The sequence below is a fragment of the Papio anubis genome, chromosome 3, assembly GCF_008728515.1.
Source record: "Papio anubis isolate 15944 chromosome 3, Panubis1.0, whole genome shotgun sequence".
In the NCBI taxonomy this organism is placed as follows: Eukaryota; Metazoa; Chordata; class Mammalia; order Primates; family Cercopithecidae; genus Papio; species Papio anubis.
This window is the reverse complement of record NC_044978.1, coordinates 94,021,895-94,043,751: the sequence shown is the minus strand read 5'-3', so window position 1 is coordinate 94,043,751 and position 21,857 is coordinate 94,021,895. Positions and strand designations below refer to the sequence as shown.

Below are 21,857 nucleotides of genomic sequence, written 5' to 3'. Positions count from 1 at the left end.
ACTGGTGCTGACCACAGACAATCTAGACTAAGCATACAAGCTGAACATTAACCCTGACTTCACATAAAAGCTCTCCCACAGCCTACCAAGAACAAGGAAACCTCATTTAAAAAATAGGGAAAGAATTCAATTAATGTACCAAGGAAATTAGAATGACCGAAAAACATATAAAAAGTTAAAAATCTCATTACTAAGCAGAGACAAATTAAGACAATGAAGTGCTAACTTCTCTGTAAAAATCACACAGATTAAAAAGTGTAACTTCATTACATTATGGCTGTGTGTGAAAAACAAGCACTATTTTCCTGGGTTGTAGGAATGTAAATTAGCATGATATTTTAGAGAAAAACGTATCTTATAAAAACAATTGAATAAATATATATGTACCAAGATGCATAATGCATGCCAAATTTTATTTATCATAATTTTAATCTCATTTATCTATCTTCGTGTCATAAATCTAAATTACATGCAATCGGGGACTTATGCCACATATTGGGAGCTCACAAAATGTTTGGTGAATGAATAAGTGATGTTAACTACAAGTGCTTTTATATTAACAAAGTGGTCACCATTAAGCATAGCAAACTAAGTTTGACCACATATAGTAGAAAACTATATTCTTAATTTTAAGTTATGAACTGACTTAGGAAAACTTTCATAAGACATTGTTGAATAAAATAAACAATTTACAAAAATAGTACTATTACATGTTCTAACTCATAAAAGGGAAAATGTGTAAATATATGTTCACATATAGAGAAGTATGCATAAAGAAATAACTGGTTACATATTCACCAAATTGTTAATGGTAGTTAACCTTGGGAGAGTGGGGCTTTTAATTTGTTTTGTTCACTTCTATGAGTTATCTTTAAAGAAGCACATATTTCTTTTATAAATTGCAAAATTAATAAAGTTCAACTCTTTAAAGGAAACTTGGAATTTACAAATTTATTTCTTTAGAGTCAGAAGTTCAGCTCATTTTGCTTAAACTAGTTATTCTTAATCAAGCACCAATGGATACCTAGGGGTCAAACAATGAGGCTACAAGGAGCCTGTAATCCCTTTGGAATTGTTTCCAAAATATTTTTCAAAGAAATGGCCCATAGTTTCATTAGCTGTTCAGGAGTATTTATAGTACAATATCATTGTCATCCCTCCAATTCCCACCTTTTACTTCCACTAGTAATTTACTTCACTTTTAAAGAAACCATGGCAGTAGACTGCTAGACTTTAACCTACTAGCTTTTGAAGGAACAACAGTGAAGCTTAAAGCCCATCTGGAAGCATTAAGTACTCAATGCTTAAATCAACCACTTCTATGTCAGAATTGTCAGACATGCAGCACTTAAGTGGTTTCAAAAGAAGACCAATACTAAGGTTGGTTTTCACGGAAATCCAACACTCACCATTTTCTTCATGGCAATAATCAAATCCTGCCACACTACATCTTCGAAAAACCATCTTATTCTCAGTGAGGGTTCCTGTCTTATCAGAAAAGAGGTACTGAATCTGTCCCAGATCCTCGGCGATGTTCAGGGCTCGGCATTGAACAGTAGAATCTGTTTTCTCATTGTAGAAATCCATATCACTTTGAATGAAATATATTTGTCCAAGCTTCACAATTTCGATGGAAACGTAGAGAGAAATGGGAATCAAGACCTAAGAAGATCCAAACAAGTTTTAAAATGTCAACATAGGTTAAAGAAAGGATGTGAAACTGAACATAGCTGGATAAGCAGCAAAGATGTTAAAATTCTACCATAAGCTTAATAAAAAATTACCTGTAACAAAATGATCATGGTCCAAAACATATAGAATCCTGCCAACAGTGGTGATATGATATGTCTATCGGGTTCGGGGTTATTGAAAAAATGCATCTTTTCATACCTGCTCAACCAGATTCCATGACCTTTCAAAAAATACACAGACATCAAAAGGATGCTAAATATATAGCATGCAAACAAAAAACTGTATTCCTAAAGGAGAAGGAATGAGAGTATTCATTTGATTGAACATCAGTTGTTTGTTTTTGGAAACAAAATTCAAATTCAAAAGGCTATACATTCTCCTCTCTCTTTAAGTCACTCTCCAGGTTTCTTCAGTACTATGGCAAAATGTAAATGGATAGAGTCAACATTAATATTTTTCAGGGCAAAGGACGAAAGAGACAAGGATAAGAGGTAAAAACATTACTGACAAATAAAATCCACCTTACCAAAGTCAAACATTCACAGATATGATTTTGAAGTAAAATACTTTAATATCTTGCTGAAAAGATGTCAGCAAATAATCAGATTTTACCTACCCACTGAGCCAGTTAAGCACATTATGACCAGAAGCATGACACACCAGAGGACATCTGTGTTTGCTCTTCTTTCTAATTTGCTGCGTTTATACCGCGGCCCACTGTTGTTCAGCATTGCTTTGGTTTCATGGCCTATGAAGGACGTGCAGTATGATAGAAAATGTACAAATTAAAGCCAAAAAGCGAATACCATATTTAAAAATCTCTCTGGCAGACAATTTAATAAAACACAGTTACATGATCTATTTTATCAGTTTAATCTTCTTTTGTGATCCACTTAGAAAAACAGAGACCAATAATTCAGTTTATCAGACAAAATTTCCTTTCTGCTTCAACAGATTGCATTTTTGAGTAAATGAAAAATGTTAACTTGTAGAAAAACACAGATTAGCAATGAAAATTAGAAACACAACTGACCTGCATAAACCACAATGCCCACAACAGCCTCTGTGTTTCTAATGGTGCATCCTCTAAGCAACAAATTTTCTTTACTGAGACCCACGCGTTCTTTGTTGGAATGTTCTCTATAAGAAAGACAGCATATAAATTCACTTTTAAATAGCGAAAGTGGGGATATAAAAATAAATTTCATGGCCCTTGAATGTTTTTGACTTGGAGTAAAAAGGCATTTCACAGGAAAGGTTTCAAATCTCTGGCCCATTTACTTTGGTTATTTCAGTTACTTGCTTTGTTTTTTGTTACTTCTTTTTAAGACTTTTAGGTTCGGGGGTACATGTGCAGGTTTATAGGTCAATTGTGTGCTGCAGGGCTTTGGTGTACAGATTTCATTACCCAGGTGATAAGCATCATGTCTAAGAGGTCGTTTTTTGAACCTCACGCTCTTCTTACCATCCACCATGAATTAGGCCCTGGTGTCTATTATTCTTATCTTTGTGTCTATGTGTACTAAATGTTTAGCTCCCACTTATAAGTGAGAACATGTCGTATTTGTTTTTCTGTTCCAGCATTAGTTCATTTAGGATAACAGCCTTTAGTATTCATCCACATCCACATAGCTTCATCCTCATTCCTTTTTATGGCTGCAAAGTATTCCATGGTGTGTATATAGGCCACATTTTCTTTATCCATTCAACTGCTGATGAGGATTTAGGTTGATTCTGGTCTTTACTATTGTGAATCAGTTACTACTTTGCCTAGGAAAAGATGCAACAAGTTTCTAACTATCATTATTTTCAATGGTAGTCATTGTTTGTCAACTTCTATTACAATAAAAAAAAAAAAATCCAAGCAAGAATCCTGCTTTTCTAATACAAACTGTATTTAGGATAACTTAGTAATTGATGTGGGAAAAAATCCTGATAGAAAATTAACATTTTCAACTTGGATGAAATCAAGAATCATTCTAGGCAATGATAATCGGTGGCTGCTAAAATCAATGGTTAAAAGGCTGATGGGAACTTTATAGTAATAGGATAAGAGCTCATCCTTTTTTATGGCTGCATAATATTCCATGGTGTATGTGTGCCACATTTTCTTAATCCAGTCTATCATTGATGGACATTTGGGTTGGTTCCAAGTCTTTGCTATTGTAAATAGTGCTGCAATAAACATATGAGTGCATGTGTCTTTATGGCAGCATGATTTATAATCCTTTGGGTATATACCCAGTAATGGGATGGCTGGGTCAAATGGTATTTCTATTTCTAGATCCTTGAGGAATCGCCACCATGGAATACTATGCAGCCATAAAAAAGGATGAGTTCATGTCCTTTGTAGGGACATGGATGAAGCTGGAAACCATCATTCTCAGCAAACTATCACAAGGACAAAAAACCAAACACTACATGTTCTTACTCATAGGTGGGAATTGAACAATGAGAACACTTGGACACAGGAAGGGGAACATCACACACCGGGGCCTGTTGTGAGGTGGGGAGAGGGGGAGAGATAGCATTAGGAGATATACCTAATGTAAATGACAAGTTAATGGGTACAGCACACCAACAAGGCACATATATACATATGTAACAAACCTGCACATTGTGCACATGTACCCTAGAACTTAAAGCATAATAATAAAAAAAATAGCAATAGGATAAGGCTGATAACACTAATCTTACAATGGGACAAGGAGACATCATGGGCCTCATGATTTATGGGAAAGAAAGCCACGGCCCTACAGGTGCTTAATCAAACTTCTATTAGGCATTTCAACCTGGGGTCTGTGGCTTCAGAGATCTGTGAAGCCTTTGAAAATGAAAGCAATATTTTATGTGTGTGTGTATGCATGTGTGTATACATGCTTGTTATTTTCCAGGGAGAGACTCTGTTTCTTTCATCAGATTCTTTAAATGTCCCTTGATGGTTTACAGATAATAAGATGGCCAGAGAAACATGTTAAACGTCACCACAAGAATGCAGTTGGCCAGATCTAAAACGTGGTAAATTCCACAGGCAAAACGACCCGTTTATTCAGAAAAATGAATGATGTAGGGGAACAAAAGGGGGAAGGAGGGGAAGCCCAACCCAAGGAGGGGGCAGTCACCTCAATCTAGAATGTGATCAATTCTGTAAGCTCAATGACTCAATTTATTGGGAGAAGAAATGTAGAGACATACCAGTCAGATGCAAAGAATAGACCTTGTTTTGATCCTGGCTAGAATAAGACAACTATTAGAAAACATTTTTCAGATAATTGTATATATTTGAACAACAGCTTGGTATTAGATGATATTATGGAATGGTTCCTAAGTTTTGTTAGGTGTGATAATGGTATCGTGGTTGTGACTCATTTAAGTCCTTATCTGCTATAAGTATATAGTAAGGTATTTACAGTGAAATGACACAGTGGAGGGGTAGGAAAGGAAGTGGAAGCACAGCTGAAACAAAGATGGAAAAACTGAAATAGCTAAGGCTGAGTGATGCTACATGGGTGTTCATTATACTTTTCTTTCTACTTTTTCGTTTTGAAAATTTCTGTAATATATAATTTAAAAACTATTGAAGTAATTACTTGACTAAATTGCTACAGTGGCAAAAATACAAAGCAACATCACTGGAATATTTAAATAAACAAGCAAAAAGTAATGGTTTTCACATATTTTGAAAATGTCCTAATTTCAGTATGAAAATTAGGTTGTTTTCTGGCAATACACTTCAATTTACAAGTTACTGCTTGTTCCTTCCATATATAAAATTTGTTAATATAACCTTGCTATCTGAAATTACAATTAAAATAAAAATCAAATAAGGTTTCAAACTACAAAGAAAGAGAAAGACAGATTTATCATTTCATTCCCATATGCTGTAAAGCACTTTCTTCTAACAGGTATATGTTTATATTCCTGCACATGCACAGGCCTGTGTATGAAGAGATGGTAAAAGCTAGATGCATCCTTGAGTTTAAGCTAATTCAACTTTTTCGTTTTACAGATGAGGAAATTAAGTCCCAACATTCACATTTCCATATAGCATTCCCAAGTAAGCACCAGCCAGTCCTTAGCAATGTGGTAATTTTTTTTCTTATCCCTAGAGTCCTTATAGGAAATAATCTAACACATAAAATCATCAATTCCAAAGTTCCTCAGATGTTTTCCTCCTGAAATCCTTATTTTTCACCATTAAATCACTTTGAGGTACGACCGTTAGACAAAAGTTCAGCTTCTATATTAATTGCACTTACTGCAAATTCCAAAAATTTCCTGTATTTTACATGTGTCTGATAATTGGCACTTACGGTATGGAACCTTCAGGATTTTGTATGAAGCACTGGCTGTCACATACAGCTTCCATGAAACATCTATCTACTATGTGCCCAGCACTCCAAGCCAGATGCTAGAAATAGAAAAACAAGCATATGCAGTCTGGACTCATGAGGTCTAAGAGGAGGTAATACAGGTAGAAACATGTAAGAGTAGTAAAAATATGATAGCATGATAGGAATCTGATATTCAGCATACAGTGTAGTCACAAATAGGCAGGATGTCAGTTCTAGCTTAGAGCATGAAGATCAAAGAAGGTGTCATATAGACAGGTAGCTTGAGCATCTCAATTTGTGTTCAATTTTTGAAAACAGGCCACAAAGCAGGGAAAGAATAAGGAGCCAGTTTAGTGGATTAAAATAATTCCACAGAAAATCACTGTATCCACCTAGGCTGATTCTCTTAGTAAATGCTTCCCTGCCAAAGGCTGAGGCCAGCTCTCAGGATGGACATGAACAGAACAGACAAAAGCCCCTCCAATCACTAGTGAAGGCAGAATCTGAGGATTCGAGAAGGGAGGCCACTTCGGCAGTCAAGTCATGATAATCAGAAAACAAAGCAGCAAATTTCAAAGCAAACTGATATCGGAGAAGCCCATCACAAACAGGGGAATCAAAGGGCAGAGAAACATGGTGCTCAGAAACCTAGGGAAAAGTGACAATTTGGATAGACAGAAAGCTAGTAGGGCCTTGGAACTAGGTAAGTGCTCTGAACGAGACTCAGTGCCCAGCACAGCAAATGATGCTCAAATGTGTCTATTAAGAAGAACCATATACAAAGGATGAAAAGAGAGGCTGACAAAAGTAGGCCACGGCTCCAGTCCCAGAGATTTTGAATGACTTGTCAAGTTTATACAGGAGCAAACAGTTCTGAGGCAGCAAGAGTCAGAGTCTCAGACACTAGACAAACTATCAGAATTGGGACACAGGATCAAAATTTGTGTGGCAACAGTGTTCTCATACATTTTTTTAAAAATCTACTAACTACATGCACTAGGCCAGATTCCTTGCAGAGTGCTATATGCTGCAGACCACAGAGTGCAGACTAGAGTTCCTTCCTGTTCTCTCCACCGCGTAAACCAAATACATCCTGCTAGGGGCAAGTCTGAGCTCGTCAGGGAGTCAGTGTGCCCAGCTGTGGGAAGAGGACAGCTGTATAGGCTGCACCCTAAGACAGATCTGACCTCAGGTGAAGAAACGGCAGCCCCTGAATCTGACATTTACAAAAGGAAACTTTATTCAGAGTCAGCAGCTAGAGGAAATGATCCTTGAAAAGGATTCATCCTAAGAGATGGCTTATGAGCATGTTTCTGATGAGAGAGGGGCAGCTGCCTAACTTCTTTTCATGAAGACCATCTAAAATTTCCATGGAAGGATTTTTCTAATACTAATCCCAATAACTTTAGGATAAATGTTTCATTTTAAGCAAAATACACAAGGCCCTTTAGGTTCTGGCCTCTTCATGATCTGCCTTATTGCTCACCTACATTCCAGACATACTTAGCCACATAGAACAACACAAATACACTGTAGTCTCAGGCCTCTGTGCTCTTGCCTATGTTGCTCCCTCAGCCTGAAATGCCAGCCATTCTTTTCACTTTATTGTTTGCCAGGTATCTTCTCGTTCTTGAAGATTTAATTCCAGCATTATCTCCTAAGACTAAGCCTTTCCCTCTTTCCACTGCATGGTCCCCTCTCTGTCCCTACCCAGATACAGATACCAGATGTCTGTATCTGGTGCTACTTAAAGATGGCATGGAATCCTGAACAGACCAATAACAAGTAATGAAATTGAATCATTGATAAAAGATCTACCACCAACGACAAAAAGCCCAGGGCCAGATGGATTTATAGTCAAATTTTCTCAGCAGTGCAAAAAAATAGCCGATATCCATCTTACGGAAACTATTCCAACAAGTCAGAGGAGTTAGATTAGGGGCTCCCTAATTCATTGCATGAAGCCAGCATCACCATGATACAAAAACCTGGCAAGGACACAACAACAACAAAAAAGAAAGCTTCAGGTCAATATCCCTGATGAACACAGATGCAAAAATCCTCAACAAAATATTAGCAAACCAAAGCCAACAGCACATCAGAAAGATAATCCATCATGATCACATGGTTTTATTCCAGAGATAGATGGATAGTTTAACATATACAAATCAATAAATGTGATTCACCACATAAACAGAACTTAAAACAAAAACTAGGCTGGGTGCAGTGACTCATGCCTGTAATACCAGTACTTCAGGAGGCCAAGGCAGGCAGATCACCTGAGGCCAGGAGTTAGAGACCAGCCTGGTCAACATGGCAAAACCTTGTCTCTACTAAAAATACAAAAATTACCCAGGCATGGTGTCAGGTGCCTATAATCCCAGCTACTCAGGAGGCTGAGGTACAAGAGTTGCTTGAACCAGGAGGCGGAGGTTGCAGTGGACCGAGATCACACCACTGCACTCTAGCCTGGGCAATAGAATGAGACACTGTCTCAAAAAAAAAAAAAAAGAAAGAAAAAGAACAACAACAACAACAACAACAAAGACCCATATAATCATTTCAATAGATGTAGGAAAAACACTCAATAAAAACCAATATCCTTTCTGATAAAAAATCCTCAACAAACTAGGTGTCAAAGGAACATACCTCAAAATAACAAGAGTCATGTATGACAAATTCACAGCCAATATCATAATGAAAGGGGGAAAGTTGAAAGCATTCCTCCTAATAACTGGAACAAGAAAAAGAGGCCTACTCTCACCACTCCTATTCAACACAGTACTGGGAGTCACAACCAGAGCAATCAGGCAAGAGGAAAAAAAACAAAAGGCATTCAAATTGGAAAAGAGGAAGTCAAATTATCTTTGTTCACTGATGACATGTTCTTATACCTAGAAAACCCTAAAGATTCCTCCAAAAGACTCCTATACTTGATAAGCAACTTTAATAAAGTTTCAAAACACAAAATCAATACACAAAAATCAGTAGCATTTCTATATACCAATAACGTTCAAGCTGAGAACCAAATCAAGAACTCAATCTCATTTATAGTAACCACACACACACAAAATAAAATACTTAGAAATACATTTAACCAAGGAGGTGAAAGATCTCTACACAGAGAAGGACAAAACACTGATTAAAGAAGCTGCAGATGACACAAATAAATGAAAAAACATCCCATGCTCATGGAGTGGAAGAATCAATATTGTTAAAAATGTCCATACTGCTCAAAGAAATCTACAGATTCAATGTAATTCCTATAAAATACCAACGTCATTTTTCACAGAATTAGAAAAAATATTCTACAATCATACGGAACCAAAAAAAGTACAAATAGCCAAAACAATCCGGAAAAAAAAAAAACGCTGGAGGTACCACATGACCTGACTTCAAACTACACTACAAGGCTACAGTAACCAAAACAGCATGGTACTGCTACAAAAACATAGACACATAGATCAGTGGAAAAGAATAGAGCACCCAGAATTGAAGCCACATGTCTACAACCAACTGATCTTTGACAAAGTTGACAAAAATGAGCAATGGGGAAAGGACACCCTATTCAATAAATGGCACTGGGAAAATTGGCTAGACATATGTAGAAGAATAAACGAAATCCCTACCTCTCACCACCTACAAAAATTAACTCAAGATGGATTAAAGACTCAAATGTAAGACCTGAAACTATGAAAATCTTAGAAGAAAACCCAGAAAAAACTCTTTGGACATTGGCCTAAGCAAAGAATTTATGATTAAGACTTCAAAAGCAAATACAACAAAACAAAAATAGACAAATCATATTTAATTAAAACAAACACCTTCTAAATAGCAAAAGAAACAATCAAGAGAGTAAACAGACAACCTACAGAATGGGAGAAAATATTTGCAAACTATGCATCTAACAAAGAACTAATATTCAGAATCTACAAGGAACTCAAACCAATCAACAACTACAAAAGAACCAAATAACCTCATTAAAAAGTAGACAAAGGACATCAACAGACATTTCTCAAAAGAAGACATACAAGAGGCCAACAAGCATTAAAAAAAAAAGGTCATCATCACGAATCATCAGAGAAATGCCAATTAAAACCACAATCAGATACCATCTCACACCAGTCAGAATGACTATTACTAAAAAGTCAAAAAATAACAGATGTTGGCAAGGATGCAGAGAAAAAGGAATGCTTATACACTGTTGGTGTGTATGTAAATTAGTATAACCCCTGTGATAACAGTATGAAGACCTCTCAAAGAACTAAAAATAGAACTACCATTTGTCCCAGCAATCCCACTACTGAGTATCTACCCAAAGGAAAAGAAAATGTTATATCAAGAAGACAACCACACTTACGTTTCTTGTCATGCTATTCACAACAGTGAAGTCATGAAATCAACCTAAGTGTCCATCAATGGATGATTAAAGACAATGTGATACACACACACACACACACACACACCATGGACTACTATTTAGCTATAAAAAAACAATGAAATCATGTCTTTTGCAGCAACATGGATGGAGCTAGAGTTCATTGTCCTAAGTGAACTAACTCAAAACCAGAAAATCAATACTGCATGTTCTCATTCATAAGTGAGAGCTAAAAAATGGGTATACATGGACATATGGAGGGAAATAATAGACACTGGGGGCGCCAAAAGAAAGGAGGGTGGGAGGAGCATGAGGGTTTAAAAATTACCTACTAGAAACAATGTTCACCATTTGGGAGATGGGTACACTAGAAGCCCAAACCTCACCATTGCACATGTCCACGTAAAAAATCTGCATGTGTACCATTGAACGTATAAAAACAAAAAAATTAAAACATGCTACTATTATATTCTACATTTCCTTCCATCTTACTGTTACTTTTCCTAGAATTTTCACCAACTTTGTTGAGTTGTTTATCCATTTACCTGTTGATGAACATTTGGGTTTCTGCCAGTTTTTGGCTATTACAAATAAAACTGCTATGAACATTGTATACAGGTCACAGAATGGAAAACTATTTTCATTTTTCTTGGGTAACTGTCTAGGAGTGGGATGGCCATGCTATATAATGGGCATATGCTTAGCTTTTTCCGAAATTTCCAAATTGTTTTCCAAAGTGGTTGCACTATTTTACATTCCCACCAGCAGCATATGAGTGTTCAAGTTCCTGTATATCCTTGCCAACACTTGGTACACTTGATCTTTTTAATTTTAGCAAGTAAAGCTCTGTGGTTTAACCTGCATCTTTTCACAAAATCATTTGCCATTCATATGTCAAATACATCAGTTCAAAGTCTTTTGACGGTTTTTAAAGTTGTTTGTTTTATTACTGAGTTTTGAGATGCCTTTATATATTCTGAATAGAAGTCCTATATCAAATATATGGATTGCAAATATTTTCTTCCTGTCTGTGACTTGTCTTTTCATTGTGAAAACAGTATCATTTGAGGAGCAAAATTTTAAATTTTGATGAGTTCTTTTATTTATTTTTGTCTTTAATGGATTGTAATTTTGGTGTTGTATCTAAGAAATCTTTGCATAATACAAAGTAAAAAGATTTCCACCATGTTTTTTTTTTTCTGAAAGTTTTTATAACTGTAGATGTACATTTAAGTCTAGGATTCACTTTCAGTTAATTTTTGTAAATGGTGAGAGGTATGGACTGGAGTTCACGTTTGAAAATATAAATACCCCATTGTTGCAGTACTGTTTGTTGAAAAGATAACCTTTCTCCATCTATTTGTCTTTGCACCTTTGTTAAAAACCAGTTGTCCATAAATGTGTCAGTCTATTTCTAGACTCTACAATCTCTTCCATTGATCTGTTGGTCTATCTTTATGCCAAAATGACACTGGCTTGACTATTATACCTTTCTGATAAGTCTTGCAATCAAGTGGTTTTAGCCTTCTAGCTTTTTTCTTGTTTTCTTCAAAATTGCTTTAGTTATTTTGCATCTCCACTTAAATTTTAAAATAAGCTTGTCAATTTCTTAAAGACCTTGCTGATATTTTAATTGGGATTTCACTGACTATAGATAAATCTGGGGGAAAACTGATATCCATTTAATTAGCTCTTTAATTTTTTTTCACTAGTGTTTAGTGGTCCAGTGTACAGGTAGCTCACATTTTTGTCAGACTTATACTTAGGCATTCCATTTTTCTGATGCTATAATAAATTGTATTTTTTAAAATTTCAATGTCTGCTCATTATTAGCATATTAAAATACAATTGATTTTTGTATCTGGATCTTGTTTTCTACAACATTGCTAAACTCATTATTTCTAGTAGGATTTTTGGAGATTTCATCAGATTTTCTACAAAGAACATTATACCATCTGTGAATAAAAGATAGTTTTACTTTTTTCTTGTTTGATATCTTTCATTTCTTTTTCTTGCCTGACTACACTAGCTAGACCTTCTGGTGTAAGTTTGTCTTGTTCCTGATCTCAGGGGAGAAGTATTTCATGATTAAATATGCTGCTGGCTCTAGGTTTTTCATGGATGCCTTTTATCAGATTAAGTTCCCTTCTACTTCTAGTTTGCAGGAATGGAAGTTAGATTTTGTAACATGCTTTTTCTATATCTATGAGATGACCACCTATTTTTTCCCTTTTGATTCGTTTAATATGGTTTGTTAATATAGTACTAGAATGGTGAATGACATTGTATTATTTTCTAAAGTCAAACCAATCCTACTTTTTGGGGAATAAGTCCCACTGGGTCATAATGTATTATCATTTTCATACATAGTTGGATTTGATTTGCTATAATTTTGTGTGGAAGTTTTGCATCTATGCTCATGTAGGATATTGATCTTCCATGAAATGTCTTTATACCCTTTTGGGATCCAGGTAATAGTATTAGGATAATTCTCATTTCAAAAAATGATTTGGGAACTTTGCTCTTCTCACACTGTGAAGTAGGTCTAATTGTCTTTTTTTTCTGAAAGTTTTATAACTGTAGATAAAAATCTGGAAACTGAGGATCAAAGCGGGTAGATAACTTGGCTCAAGGCCATAGTGCACTTATGGGCTGATGCCTGAAATTAGGTAAGGACTCCAAATTCTAGCTGCCTTCACAAAGGGGATATGGATGCCACAAGATACCTCCAGAATGAATATTATTGTGTGTGTGTGTAAATATTTATTAATTAAAATAAGCCAAACTATTTTAGTAGGTGGCTAAAGTTATGACTTTTAGTGATTTAACAAGGGTATAAGTACAGAAACACTTTATCAAATTAAGTACGATTGCAACACACAATTCCACTTAGACCCACAAACGTTCTCGTCATGTATTACTCACAGGAAGCCTCGGAATCTGCTGAGGTCATTGTTTGGGTTTTCACATTCTATCCTAGTGGAAAACTTCTCCGGATCAACTTCAGAGTCCTAAAAATGTTTTTTGAATCACAAAATAAGAATTCAAGGTTAAACCCTTAATACTGAAGTGTTCTATCACTTTCACCAGTTCTTAAAATAATGCTAAGGCTTTTTTGCAATGAAGTTCATATCATGAATTTCCCAAAGGAAGGAAAGTAGAGGCATAATTATGTGATCTATATTTGGGATTAGAATGGTCCTGGAGCATTAATAAACATCTGCAGGTGATGGGAATGACTGAGTCATTTACTGAAATCCACGCAGGTCTCTCCAGAAGAGAGCTTCTACTCATAAGCAGCTTTTTATTGATAAAGCACTGAAAAACTGAAAATACTTTTGTTGTTGGTCTTTAATCACATAAGTGGTTTTTGGGATTAAATGTATATGTGAACACTCTGAGAATATATGCATTTGATCTCAGCCAAATTTTATAGATAAAAAAACGTAAAAATAAACTAGACATCAATATCCATAATATCTTCTAATGGATCAGACAGATAATTTCAGAATTCTTTATGAAAACAATGAACAAATAAGCAAAGTGCCTTTGTAGGCACAGCTCCTTTAAGGTATGGATTCCCCTAAAACAAGCCACATCAACCTTATTTCATTACTTTTATTTTCATATCCCTTTGACCAGTAAGATAAATGCTATTGATATTGATATATATCATAATTAATAAGTATGTAATAGAAAACAAGAAAATGTGAATTATATGATAATATGATTTATTTTCTAATGAGTAATATCTATGGAGTTCTTTTGACACACTAAAATCTGTTGTGCACTTTAAATATATTAGCTAATTTCTTCTTCACAACTCCATGAAGTAGGTACTATAATAATTGAGCCTAATTAACAGATGAGGAAAGAGATACAAAGAGGATCAGTAATTTGCCAAAGTTCTCAAAACAAGAAAGTGTTTATAGTAGGATTAATATCGAGGTCACCAGATTCACCCTTAACGAACCCACAGTGTGCTGATTAGTATTAGACCGGTGCAAAAGAATCGTGCTTTTTGCCATTACTTTTAACGGCAAATATTAATTGCTGATTAATACTCAAAGTGGGTATGTAGTGGTACAACAGAATGTTAAGTTGTGCAGGATTTTTACCAATGTCTTTGGTAGGAGACTACTTACAGAAATGACAATGACAGTAGTCTAAGAGGCATATCAATCACAGAGGATCTAAATGAAATCCATAGGTAGAGAGGTGGGCCCAATATGACAAGATGAAATTTACCAAAGATAAAGGTATTGGTAGGCTAAAACACTTTTTTTGGGGTTTATAAGTGTAAGACAGAGTAACCCTGACTTAACAGTAGTTTGGGTTTAAAAAAAAAAAAATAGACCGAGCTCAGTGGCTCACGCCTGTAATCCCAGCACTTTGGGAGGTCGAGGCACGTGGATCATGAGGTGAGGAGATCGAGACCATCCTGGCTAACATGGTGAAACTCCGTCTCTACTAAAGATACAAGAAATTAGCCAGGTGTGGTGGCATGTGCCTGTAGTCTCAGCTACTCGGGAGGCTGAGGCAAGAGAGTCGTTTGCACCCAGGAGGCGGAGGTTGCAGTGAACAGAGATTGTACCACTGCACTCCAGCCTGGGCTACAGAGCAAAACTCTGTCTCAAAACAGCAACAACAACAACAACAACAACAAATCATTAAATTGTAAAATACTTCATCTCAAGTGCTTCCAGAGAAAGGGGAGGGAAACCGACATTTAGACACTATATATGATGTTTTCATGTATATTATTTCATTTGAATCCTACAACAATGCTATGGATACCATCATTTTCATTTTAAGATTTAAAAAAAGGAGGCATAAAGTGTTTAAATGACTTGTCCAAAGTCTTACGGTAATTAACAGCAGAGCTGTGATTCATTTAAATCCATGTCAATATAACTTCAAGGTTTCTGTTTCCCTCTGCACGATACTGAGAAGGGTCTAAAAGCTACGTAGCATGAAAAAAAAGTTTTAAGCTTTGGTATATAAGTAATTACAGATTTTAGAAATAATGATCAACTAAAAATAAGATATAAAGTCTAAGTTTAAGAAAAATAATTCTGTTAGGTTCCTTTAATTCCATTCTAAAAAATATGAGTGCTCCACTAAAGTGTGTCAGCTCTGAAGTCATTTTATCCTCTTATCTAGAAAAGAGTACACTTCCACGCATATCTGGAAATGAATGAAACCTTCTGGGATTCTAATTCATCCTGGTGAAAATAAATTAAAAATCTCTTAATCTGTAATATGAAAATGAGCTCAGTCATCTTCTGAAAAAAAAATGTTAATAAGCCACTAACTGAGAACATATGACTTACTTGTTCTGCATATCCTCGAACCACCTGCCTCTGTTTTAAATTGCTCTCTCCATCAAGACCGGAAGTCTCAATGTGACAGATTCCATCTGGATCAGTGGAAAAGAGTAGTACCATGTCTGCAGGGATGACCTCGTTACAGGAGAGGCGAATAAAGTCCCCAACAGTAACGTCTTTCCAGCATCGGTCAATGTATTTTTTCTCTTTCCTATAATTAAAAAAATATTTTTTTAAAAAAGAATATCAAGCCAAAAATACATACAATGTTTTTAAGTTTTTTTGTGTACAATTTAAAGTATATATTAAGTATTAGGGTAAATTTTAAACTATTAAATGCTCAAAGGGGCCAGGCAAGTTGACTCATGCCTGTAATCCCAGCACTTTGGGAGGCCGAGGTGGGTGGATCACCTGAGGTCAGGAGTTCCAGACCAGCCTGGCCAACATGGTGAAACCCCATCTCTACTAAAATAACAAAAAATTAGCTGGGCACAGTGGCACTCACTTGCAATCCCAGCTACTTGGGAGGCTGAGATGGGAGAATCTCTTGAACCCAGGAGGTGGAGGCTCCAGTGAGCCTAGATCACACCACTGCACTCCAGCTTGGGCGACAGAGCTGTCTCAAACAAACAAACACAAACAAACAAAATGCCAAAAGGGAAGCCACAGAACTGGCAACCCCTAAATTCCACAATTGCTTCACCTGAAAATTTAGTTACTGAGCCACTAAAACATATTTCTCAGCCCTTTCTTCCTGTGGGATTTTGAACCATTGTGCTGTTTGAGTCTAATTCTGGAATAAAATTACAATCAACATTTGATGGGCTCATTCAGATACAAAGCAATTTCTTCATGCTGCTCTGTGGTCAGGTACCAAGGATCTGAAGGTGCACAAGACACATCATCTGCTCTCAGCACTTCCCGTCAGGCAGATAGGATGCGTTACCATTATGCTCCACGATGCCTTTTCCTTAGGGTAGAATGAGGACATTTGTATAGGAGAATGTCATTTTCCCTAGGGTAAAATGAGGACAATTGTATAGTAGAATATCATGGTGGCTCAAGCCTGTAATCCCAGCACTTTGGGAGGCCGAGAAGGGCGGATCACGAGGTCAGGAGATCGAGACCATCCTGGCTAACACGGTGAAACCCCGTTTCTACTAAAAAAAAAAGTACAAAAAACCAGCCGGGTGAGGGGGCGGGCGCCTGTAGTCCCAGCTACTCGGGAGGCTGAGGCAGGAGAATGGCGTAAACCCGGGAGGCGGAGCTTGCAGTGAGCTGAGATCTCGCCACTGCACTCCAGCCTGGGCGACAGAGCGAGCCTCTGTCTCAAAGAAAAAAAAAAAAAAAAAAGAATATCATGTATCATGTTAGCTAGTCAGGTAGCATTTCACATATGATGCCACCAACAAAAATTAACAAGATCTGTCTTATTCCTCCACTGTCTCCCAAATATCCATAAAAGTAATATTTGTGACAAATATAAAATACACTTACTTTATTTCATCAGATTAAATAGCAATCACAACTTACACAAATACTTTTACAACTTCTGCCATACAGAATTATATCAGCTCTTTCAAGAAATATTTAGCTTAGAAGGCTACCTAAGAAGTACATTTTCAGGACATACCAAAAGCACAAGGCTGAAATCAACAAAGGAAATCTTTGATAATCTAAAGGGTTTATTGGCCCATGGAGAAAGGCAAATCAACAGTTTATTCTGTATTTACCAAACTTTTCCCTAGTGTCTGTGCATATCGGTTCATTCTTAGATAGAGGGAGGTAACAGAGCAAAGATAAAAAAGGTAGACAGGGGTATTATTTTGATGGTTTGGTCCTCCATGCCACATCTAGGAGTAGGAATTTCATTCCATAGGAAATGGAGAGCAACCAAAGGTTCAGACAAAGAAGGATGTGACCATACTTCTGTCTGCCAACTCCTGAGACAGAGTGATGAATGAATTATTGGATGGCAGGTTATTTAGAAGTATGGCCAAGAGACCAATGGTAAGTTATTGAAATAATTCAGGGGAGAAATGAAGATGGTCAGAATTAAGGAAATAGCAACACAGATAGATAAAAGATGAAATCAAGACATATTAGGTACCAGAAACAAGCTTTTGGACTTACTACAGGTAAAGGAATTATCCAGGATGACACTATAGTTCCTAACGTGTACTATGAGGTGATGGATGGTGCTGTCATAGGTCTCAGATTTTAGAAGCAACTGGTTGTATCACAGGTGAGATAACTTCAGTTTGGAAAGTTTTTATTTGAAGTATCTGCTCAGCAGTTTGAGGGTCCTGATCTGGAGATTATGAGTAAAGATGTAGATTTGGAAGTCCTAGGTACATAGATGGCAGTTGATTCCAGGTAAGGATAAGGTTTCTTAGGGAGTCTTCAAAGTGATAGTAAGGTGAAAGAAGACCTGAGATAAGTGGTGTCACAGAAATCAAGGAAGAAGGAAATTTATAAGAGGGAGTCACAATAGTTGAAAGTCTCACAGAGGAGTCCTGTATGATGAAGACCCAACTGCCTACAGTATTTGGCTGTTAGGTCTGGTGGTCTTGGAGAAAGATGATAATGTGAAATTGTTGATTGGAAGAGTGAAGAAGAAAGTGTAATCTCTATGAATCAGGGAGTAATTAGAAGTTACCGAGGTTGGGCATGGTGGCTCATGCCAGTAATTCCAGCACTTTGGGAGGCCGAGGTGGGCGGATCACGAGGTCAGGAGATGGAGACCATCCTGGCCAACATGGTGAAACCCTGTCTCTACTAAAATACAAAAAATTAGCTGGGTGTGGTGGTGCATGCCTGTAGTCCCAGCTACGCGGGAGGCTGAGGCATGAGGATCACTTGAACCCGGAAGTCGGAGGTTGCAGTGAGCCGAGATCACACCACTGCACTCCAACCTGTTTTTGAGAGAGAGCAAGACTCTGTCTCAAAAAACAAAGCAAAACAAAACAAAAATGAAGTTACCGAAGTAGAATATTTCCTGAAGGTTACCTATGAAAGGAATAAGGGGTGAAAGTAGCCACTGCAACGGAAGGTAAGTCAAAGGACAGTAAAGACGAAGGAACTGGACATGCACATAGGAAGCAGGGGAGAAGCCAATGCAGAAGGCATGGTGGAAGAAAAAGGAGGGAGGGGAGATGTTGGTTGAAGCTACAGAGAAGCAATAGGAATGAGATGAAAAATACAGATGGAAGGATTACTATTTACAAGAAAGGGAATTTCCTCTTCATCTAAGGTCAGAAGAAAGTAGGTAAAGACATAGATGGTGTAATTTGAGGTACATAATTCATGCTTACTGCTCTCTACTTTCTATCTAAGAAAGTCAGGAGGAAATTTGCTAAGAACTTGTGAAGGCCCAAAGAGAGATAGACTTTGACATTTGGGTTAGGAATTTTATTTTCTTTCAAATATAAGAAGTAACATTGCTCTAAGGAACATGTTTCTTTCTCTATATGAGAACAAAACTCAAATGAAGTCACTTTTACATTTGAATTCACTTCATTTTTCCCCATTTGTAGCATGTACCAAGATTTAAACAAAACAAAACACTAGCTAATTTTCCCAATCTCTGGCTAGCTGAGATCTAGAAACACATACTGATATTAACATGCCAATTACCATGTTAGGTGCTAAGGATACAAAAATGATTAAGATAGGGTCCCCACTCTAGAGACGTTATGGTCAAATTTTGAAACAGAGACACAAACAGCAATTTCCTAAAAGGGAGCTGTCCACAGGCTACTATGGGAGCAAACAGGCAGGGCACTGGGCCCTGGAGGAAGTGACACTTGAACTGAGTCTTAAAGGATGTTCAAGAATGAATCAGGCAAAGAAAGGTGGGACAGCACATTAGTCCGAGCGCAGGAATAAAGAAGGCTTCAGAGAGCCCAGTGGGAAAGCAACCACAGGTTAAACGACAATGCTCACAGCCACATTTAACTAGCCTGGAACATTTACAACGTTGGGAGGTGCAAATATAAGGCTACATTTCCTTTCCTGATATATAATTAAAACTAGTAAGAGGACTTTCTTCTTTCCCCAGAGCCTAAATGCACAACTAGAACTTCTTGCTTCTCCTCGGTGGTTTGTGCTTGTGTGTGACTCTCAATGACCAGGACACAGCACTCACAATCCCTCCTTTAGGAAAGCTTCTAGGCCTATTTTGTTTCTTTGTAAGTTCAGTAGCAAACAGCTCTGCTACAAAAGCATTGGGAAAAGTTGGTACTAATACACACTGAACCATTAACAGTGATTCCACTAGAATGGGAGCTGGTAAGGGAAGAGAGGGAGAGGTAAGAATGAAGGGTGGGGAATGTGAACGCCTACTTCACTTTATATTTAAAGAGAGAAAGGGTAGGATTATGAATTAATTTTTCTTTTTGGTGTTTTTAGTATGTTTCCAATAAAACACTAAATTATTTATAATAAGCAAATAATGAATTACCATTGGGCACAACATCAGCTAAGATTTATTAGATGCTTTAAATATATATATATCAACTCATTTAATTTTTGAATCAATGTTGTGGTTAGTATCATGAAAACACGATAGCCCTACTTTTACAAATTAGAAAAAATTGGCCTTGACAAGTTAAGTAACTTGTTCAATGTTACACAGCTCCTAAATAGGCCTGTAAATTGAAACAAGGCAGGTATATCCAGAGTCTATCCTCTCAAATACTAGAGTTTACTGCCATTTACAGTCACTTCTGATAACCACCAAATAAAATGTGGTTTAATTACATATTTTCAAGAACATTTGAAGAATTTAAAATTTTTGTTTCATAAAATGTCTTACATAAGGTTTATTATCTTAGATGGCTACTGAAGGTCTCATTTCACAAATCATGAAATTCTATGGATTTATAAGATAATCCTAAAATGTTAACATTAGCTAATATTTTGAAACTTCTAACATCAACAACATGGTGATTTTTAAAGGTCAGAAAATAATGTGCATTCGTTGATGGCAGACATTGGATCTATTTTTAGTTTAAATCCTCTGAGTGTCTCAGTGCTTACCACATAGCAGGCACTCAAATTTGTTGAATGATTAACAGTCTTCTTTTCAAGACAGTTCCATTATGTTAAAACAGATTTTAAAACCTTACAAGTGGCTCCTATTTTAAAGGCAATCTTAAGAAAGTCAGGTTTTCTATAATAGCTTATTCTAACTTAATTGGGGGTATAATAGAGTTTAAATGATTAATTTCTAGACTAGTGTTTGTTATTCCAAATGATACTTTTCTATAGAAAATTAAGCACCTTGTGAAACACCACTTCTTACAAATAAGAACCAAATTATCACTTAGAAATGTTAATATGCTTCTTCCAAAAACTTGCTAAATAGCCCCCATAATTTCACCCTAAATTTGTGAAGAAATAATTTGTTTGTAAGTTGATTTCTTTGTATTTCATAGGAATTTACATTAGCATATTCAAATCAACAAGGCATGGTTTTATATCCCATCTTTATTTCTTTATAACCTTATGATAATTGCTCCAGAAATAATCTAGGGGAAAAATGTAAGCGTTATTTCTTCTACAATACCAAACAAAAGCAAATTATATTATACATACATAAAAATGCATAAAATTACCTGAGCCTATTATGAAACACAAACACAAAGGAACATTTTAGAATGGATATTAAATAACTGACTATAATACTGCATTTCATCTTTAAGTTTATATGAAAATCAATTAAAATAAATCTGGACTATGTCTAAAAGGACACCTGAGAAAAAAGTTATACCAGGTCTTCCACTGGGTAATTTTAATATTTTAAAAATTGTGCAGTGTTTTAAGGAGTTCTCAAATGTTGATGAAATGACTTGATGTGACAAACAGAAACTCTAGCAAATAGTCATTAAATTAACCTATAATAATAATCATAATGGCTTTTACTTAGCACTCGGAAAAGACTAGGTGCTATGAAGTAAGTTTTATTATTACATTCATAATAAAGGAAACTGGGTGTTTAGCTGCTTTTTGTAAATTGTCCAAGGTTACACAGCTAAGTGAGAGAATCAGATTAAATGTTGTAGAACAACCTAGAAAAGCAAATAAACACACACTATCAACTCCAAATTGCAATTAATTTCATTC

General features: G+C 36.3%; 1 protein-coding gene across 6 annotated transcripts in view; it reads right to left on the bottom strand.

Moving 5' to 3' along the window:
• Positions 1-21,857, bottom strand: part of ATP10D (ATPase phospholipid transporting 10D (putative)) — a 116,231-nt gene that overhangs the window by 62,723 nt on the left and 31,651 nt on the right. For all 6 annotated transcript variants that reach the window (XR_646908.4, XM_009206790.4, XM_009206787.4 and 3 more), the window contains 6 exons: positions 15,738-15,942; positions 13,330-13,415; positions 2,726-2,832; positions 2,309-2,440; positions 1,785-1,912; positions 1,410-1,662 (listed from right to left, as the gene is read on the bottom strand). Coding sequence is in view for 5 of the 6 variants with exons in the window: in XM_009206790.4 (XP_009205054.3) it covers positions 1,410-1,662; positions 1,785-1,912; positions 2,309-2,440; positions 2,726-2,832; positions 13,330-13,415; positions 15,738-15,942 (911 nt within the window). In the remaining variant the exon portion in view is untranslated. The remainder of the gene's footprint in view (positions 1-1,409; positions 1,663-1,784; positions 1,913-2,308; positions 2,441-2,725; positions 2,833-13,329; positions 13,416-15,737; positions 15,943-21,857) is intronic.